General features: G+C 57.5%; 1 protein-coding gene across 1 annotated transcript in view; it reads left to right on the forward strand.

Annotated features, from left to right (window-relative positions):
* Positions 1 to 3,570: 3,570 nt before the first annotated feature.
* Positions 3,571 to 6,738, forward strand: part of VOLCADRAFT_90016 (uncharacterized protein) — a gene marked incomplete at both ends in the record, with an annotated part of 7,837 nt that continues 4,669 nt past the window's right edge. The window contains 5 exons of the mRNA XM_002949562.1: positions 3,571 to 3,827; positions 3,971 to 4,097; positions 4,605 to 5,418; positions 5,584 to 6,416; positions 6,579 to 6,667. Coding sequence (XP_002949608.1) covers positions 3,571 to 3,827; positions 3,971 to 4,097; positions 4,605 to 5,418; positions 5,584 to 6,416; positions 6,579 to 6,667 — 2,120 coding nt within the window. The remainder of the gene's footprint in view (positions 3,828 to 3,970; positions 4,098 to 4,604; positions 5,419 to 5,583; positions 6,417 to 6,578; positions 6,668 to 6,738) is intronic.

Here is a 6,738-nt window from a genome sequence, read left to right on the forward strand (position 1 = left end):
TCCCCTGCACTCCCGCAAACCTCCCCACGCAACCAAATGAAACCGTGTGTAGCTGCAAAGCCGCACCGCGGAGATTATGTGGTGGAGCCGTCGTGGCGAGTAGCCTAACACCCGGACTCAGGAATCCTATTCGCACGTCGCACGCAGATGTCTGCCTGGCAGCTTGAAAAAACGATTCTGAAGGCTTAAGCTTTGAGTGAGAGCTTCTTGCGTAGTGCAGCTCCTCTTTCTGGCTGCCGTAGCTTGCAAGCGAAGGGTTGGCAAGGCTGACAAAAAGCGATGAGAAAAGCAGGATTTTGCCGGGTGAGGTGAGGTCGCCTGGGAAAAGGTGCAGTACAAAAGGAGACGCGGGCGGCACTGTGACAGAACTCAGAATTTCTACCTCGTCGGCAACAGCCGCTTCTTGTCTAAGCGGATCACTAAGCTACACCCTAAGCAGCATTTCGAGGCAGGCACCGCCGTACGCCGACGGCGTCGCAACGGCTGTCCGTCTGGGACCGACCGACCATCGAGGATGCGACCAAGAATGTACGGGGAGTAAGTACGAATAACCGCCCCTTTTTACTACGCAAATTGCATGGCATGCCTAGAGAACGCATCGACTTGATGAACGATTTTTCTCTTGGCGACGTCTGGCAGTTGACATGGCCGAAGCTGAGTAGTACTGCTCTCACCACAGCGCAGGTCGTGTCGTGTCAGGTCAGGTCAGGAACATGCAGGTTGTGTACATCGGGTCATATCGCAATTAGCTTTAACCTGGTTGGCTTCGGATCTCCAAGGCCCAGCGTGTGCCGTTGTTCCACCAGTCTAACCCGCACTTACGTGACTTTTGCAATGGCTGACATCACGTGCACTTGCCTGTGGGCCCCGGCCAGCTGCAGCCCGCACTACTCTAGCACATGCAATCCTAAAATAATCTTAAGCCTAACAGCGCTACTATATATTAGGAGTTGACGGCGGCATATACGCTGATGCCTCCTTATGATGCTTGATTTGGGTTCCGCAGGTGGTAGCGGCCACAGCCCCGCGGCCAGCAGCATCACAGCGATTCCCTCGCAGCCCTCTGCAAACCCCGGGAGCAGAGGAATTAGAGTTGCATGGCAACTTGCGCCTCCTCATAACAGCTTTCATAACCCAGTTTTTTATTCAAGTTGGCGCAAAGAGTATTCGCGTCTCTTACACAGGGCTACCGCACCCATCTCCGCCTACATGCGCCCCGCCCGATAACACGCGTTTCATGACTCCTAAGGAAACATGCTCGCCTTCTTATCCCCGCTCCTCCTGCCTGTCTGTCCCTTCCCTACCTTCCCACCTGTACCTCCCCCCCCGGCGCCTGACCTCCAAACGGCGATCCTGTACTGCTCTTCCGCCGCAGTTAGCCGAGGAGCAGCCTGATGACGTGGCCGGATATAGAGCCACATGTACAGTAGTTGTTGATTAGGGTTCGATTCCTGGTCAGTTCCCCGACATTAATCGGATGAAATTCATTTAGAAATCACTGCTGAGGTGATGAGATGAGGTCTAGTTGATGGACAAAGTTTCACATGCTAGGTTGGTGGTTATGGCTGATCTGTCTCTACGGATGTCGGGTGACTGGATGAGGTGAGGCTACGTAACCGGACCATGTACGGTGAAATCAACTTTCAATATATATAGTCCATGGCCTCCCGGCCTTGACGGAACCCCCCCGCACTCGTGCGGCAATTGTAACATGTAACTCCCATTTCGACCAGCATTTGAGTCATTGACCAGCATTTGACTTCAGGGAGATGGCTCGGAGAAACCCAGGAGCTGTTGGAACGATGGCACAGAAACCCTGGCGCAGAGGACGTGGAGTAAATGTGACGTGCAATGGATATCGTGTACTTGTGCTCCACTGGGAATTGCTTTACACATCATCACGGCTGCTTCGGTGTCTGGCAACGCCATTTCGCAAAGTACAGAAATGGAATGCGGGTTTGGTGTTTGTTGCTATCCCTGTTGATCTGTGGAGACGTCTCAATTAGCCGGGGGAAAACTTTACTGCGGCTCCCAGGGCACATCAAGAAGGCAGTGCGCCTGTACGGCAACCATTGAAAATCGGACTTCAACTTTCACAGGGAAGCGAGGCTCCTGCGCGTTGCTATCTCCGTAGCAGGTGACGTCTGCGTGTGGGTTATTGACACTGCTGTAACCCTGAGTCAGAGCTATCTGGATTCTTTGTAAATTCTCCTCTTAGGCGACGCGGGCGCCACCTAGGGTATCCATTAAATGCCCTTAGTGCCACCGGCCCGTGTTTGACCTTGAATCTTATACTTGACCACGTGCATCTGATGGCGGCGAGTGATGTGTTAGTAGTGGCCTCCCATCTTGCAGACGACGGGTTGGGGCACGTGCGACGCTTTGGATGGGTCATGGTGCTGAGCAGCAAACAGCAGACCCAAAACATAGGGCGGGAAGTGCTGCTCATCATGAGCCATCAACATCCACATCGACATCCACATCGACATCCACATCGACATCCTACGCAGGCCTGGTCCGGCTGCAACCACGTTCCTGTGGATTGATCCGCGGGTCACATCACATCACGAACTCCCGTGCACCTCGAGGCAGTCTGCCTCGAAGCACCTTACAATTCAAACATCACGTCGTGTGTTGGACCTACGCCTAAGCCCAGTTATGGCAGCGCGTGGAAGTATTGCGCTCGAAGCGGCGCAAAGGAACCGGAACCAGCACCTAGCTGCTGGTGGAAGGAGCCGCTTTGAATGCCCTTTCAGGGCTCCAGTGTAAAAATCGATGTACATATTCGATAAGACCGACACCTCCTAAATGCCTTGGACATCGAAGTGGAACGAACTGATCACGCGAAGCACCCCGCGCCTGCAACTGTTTGCCGTATCGCGCTAAGGGGGTAGATGGACCAATAATCCAGATCTCTACCCGGAGATACTGCGATTAATAATGACGGGACCATTGTTTCAAATCCGGAATGTGCGGTTGGCCCAACTCCCGAGGCAATTGCACCCGTGACAGGGCCCGACAGGCCATCCGATGACAACTGGCACAACAACCTAGGCCACAAAGCCGCATAGCCTTCAGTGATCTCAAGAATCAAAGGGTGTCAGATCTGAGGGTTGTTGCACTCGTGGAATATATCCATCCCCAGGTAACCTTGTCGACAACACTGCCCAGACCTCGTGCACGTGTCCGGGATGTGCTCTTAGGGTCTCACACAAAGCTGCTTACGTCCCATAAACGCCGCAAGTCCTGTCTACGTGCCTAGCTCATCTCCCATCATCCGGTCTAGGGTGTCTTAATTAGCTTATTCGACCTCGACCGACAGCCCTCGGTCCTGCCGCCTAACCGCGATCACGCTCCATACGGCTCGTCAGTTGCATGTATGGTCCCGCCCCACCTGCGGTGGCAGCCATCTGCCTTCGCATGACAGCGCTCCATGGTTTAAAATAACCTCCGAGTCTGACTTGTGAAGTGGGCATTGATGTATGTATCTTGTACATCTAGGATCTAGCCGACCAAGCTCACCCTCAGCCGTTGCGGGGCCAACCTGCCTAATAAGAATATATTGCATTGATGGACACTCCGACGCGCGGCGGTGTGGTCCTACTGCTTGGTGCGCCGGGTGTGGGCAAGTCAACCCTCGGCCGCTACCTGCAACGCCGCCATCCCACAACAACCCGCTTCCTGTCCGTGGGGGATGAGCTCCGTGCCAAGGGCCTTGTGGGCGCCCGGCAGAGGCCCGGAGCGGAGGTACAGCGGGAGGTACGGCGGCTGGCGAGGGAGCTGCTGCAGCGGGAAATCGCCGAGTGGGCTGCGGCCAGCAGCGCCAGGTCAGAAACCGTCGGTGTTTTGCCTCACATGCGCCTGGTTCATGAAATAGACGTGCACAAGCAGTAAAGCTTCTTGAGCTGCTTATGTTGTGTGTGTGTGTGTGGTTGATCAATTACTCGGGCCCTCTTCGATGCCGGCCCAGGCCTGGTCCCTCCACTGCTCTTCATCGCGCGGCGGCTCCGATATTGGTCCTGGAGGCCGTTAAAGAGGTGGAGGACGCGTTCACTGTGTTGAAGCTACTGCGGGAGGCTGACGTGCCGCTGTTACAGGTGGGGTGTACGGGGGGTCGGGGTCGGAGGGAGGGGTCGGGGTTGCTGTGACTGGGTTTAGGATTGGGACATCACTACCCTTGCATTGGGGCATTGGGGCATTGAGGCATTGAGGCAGGCTTTGGTCATGGCCTTGGACACCCCATCTCAATCCACAATGGCGATGGCAATGAGCGAGCAGATTCTTTAATCCGGGGCGGCGCTTGCACGAGATTACGGGTGGGATTGAGAAAACATGTGGGTATCAAGTGCGGCGTGCTTGCAAGCGGAGTGTTTGCAAGATTATGTTCCTCCAGCCGTAGACCTGCCGTTACTTGGTTAATGAAACAGCCTAACTGCCGCCCTCGAACACCTTTCCTGGTTACTGGTGATTCCAGGGCAATAGTCTCCTCTGTCTCGACGACTGGCACCGTCACCATTGCGGAGCTCACTCCCACTACCTTTTACTACAGCATGTTGTACTACAGCCCGCTCCCCTGACGGCGGCCTCCCACACCGGTGCTGCAGGCGCTGTACCTGCCCGGGTGCATAGTAGGCAACACCATCCTGCGTAGCTTCATGCCCCGCTCCGCCAGGAAAAAGCAGGGTTCAGCCCAGCGAGACAAGGAGCGGTGTGTGGCGGAGCGGCAGGGCAAGTGGGTCGCCAACGCGGGCCGCGTCATCGAGTTCTTCTCCGCCCTGGGTGTCCTCACGGAGGTATCCAGCGCTGGGTGCGGCAAAGCCGGGCTAGCAGAGCTGGGCTACAGGGCTGGACCCACATATGCTATCGGCGCCAACAGTCCAGGCCACTCGGTAAGGCAACGAGGCACGGATTTCCTCCGAGCCAGTCTTACAGCAGCCTGTACCGCTACAGAGCCCCCCGAGTGGCTGCGGGTCACAGGTTGGCAGCTACCGTGGGATCTGGAAGTCAACCCCCTGGAGTGCGTCACCTCGCGGCGACTGGTCACCAGTGCAGAGGAGCGGAACTGGGTGCTAGCAGAGGCGAGGTCCGTGTCTGGAGGACTGCGTGTTTTTGACAGCGACTTTCGCGATGGTGATAAGGTCTTCAGTGCACCGTCGTTGTCGGTGCCGACAGCCTCCGTGTCCACAGCCGAGGATGTGCGGTGGGTCAGCTGGCCGGGTCGCTATTCAGTGTCCCGCAAATGTGATGGCACGAGGCACCTGCTGCTGGCGGTGAAGCCGCCGCAGCCGCAGCCGCCATTACCGAGGCCGGAACAGCAGCTGAAAACGGCGGTATTGAAGGAGGAGCCTGGGGCCGCGGCAGTCCATTGTAGTTGTGGTGACGGCAGTGTCGGCGGTCCGGCCGGCGATGATGGTGTCGGTGAGGGCGGGGGCAGTGAAGGGGCCAGCGGCGGGCCCTGTGGTACGACAGCATCAGCAGAGGCATCTGTCGTATATCTCCTAAACAGGGCGGGTGCATTGTATGCATTCCCTGCCATGACATCAATCAACGGCGGCGCCAGGGTTGCTGCTGCTGCTGCTCCAGGCGCAGCCAGCACACGTTCCCCATCGTTGCAGTCGCCTGGCCCAGCTTTACTGCCCGGATCAGTGCTGGATGGTGAGCTTGTGTGGCTGGGCGGTCGCGGCTTCTTCCTGGCCTTTGATGCGCTATGTGTGGGCGGTGAGCCGCTGTGGCAGCTGCCGCTGAGGGAGCGGCTGGCAGCCCTGGAGCAGCGGTTGGGGCTGACGGAGGCCGAGGAGTCGTTGGCGTTACAGCAGGCAGCTGCAGCTGCAGCCAGTACTGCAGCTGCTGCTACCGCTTTAAATGCTGCAGCCATCGCAACTGCTACAGCTAAATCGCGATCCTACTTAGCCAGCGCGGCCGCCATCGACAGCGGAAACCCACCGCGACTCCTGCTCAAGAAGCAGCAAGCCGCGCCGCTAGGCTCTGACACGCTAACCATCCTTCGTAAGCGCCACGTACCGGTGTCGTACGAAGCCTTGCGGGATCTGGGCCGCGGTAGCACCTGTCCATACCCGACCGACGGTCTGGTTTTCACACCATACAGCATGCCGTACGTGCTCGGCATGGCCGAGCTGCTGTACAAGTGGCAGCCCCAGGGCAGTGTTGCCGTCGACATAATCGGCAGTGACCTATCTATGGAAAACCTGGCATGGCGCGGCTGCAAGGAGTTGGTTTACGAGTGCTTATGGCAGCAAAGACCTGAGCGCGATCGCGTCAGCCGGTTAATCATGCCAGTGTCTGTCCGCTGGGACAAGGTGTACGGCAACTCCCAGCGGGCAATCGAGGCTCTAAAGGCGGGCTCGGGGGACCTATCCCTGGCCTCGCTTCTTACGCACCTTCACGAGGAACGGGGGGTGTCTGCTACTGCTGCTGCTGCTGTTGCTGCTGATGGTGGAGGTGAAAGAGGTGGCCGCAGCAGCAGTAGCTGCACGACATCTGCGGCCTGTACTGCACCGTTGACACGTCTGTTAGCGCCGCCTGAGCTGCACCCCGCACGGACGTTGCCGTACGCGGAGCTGTACGACAGGGTGATGGCGGCTGTGACATCGGGGTGTGTAGAGCGCACTGTGGAGCCAGAAAGCGGCCTGGAGATCTTTAACTACCGGTGTGTGTTGGGGGCCCTAAGGAGGATGGCCAGACGTCATACCTCCGCACCGTATCTGCCGCCTGCATGGC

Source organism: Volvox carteri (assembly GCF_000143455.1).
Source record: "Volvox carteri f. nagariensis unplaced genomic scaffold VOLCAscaffold_15, whole genome shotgun sequence".
NCBI lineage: Eukaryota > Viridiplantae > Chlorophyta > Chlorophyceae > Chlamydomonadales > Volvocaceae > Volvox > Volvox carteri.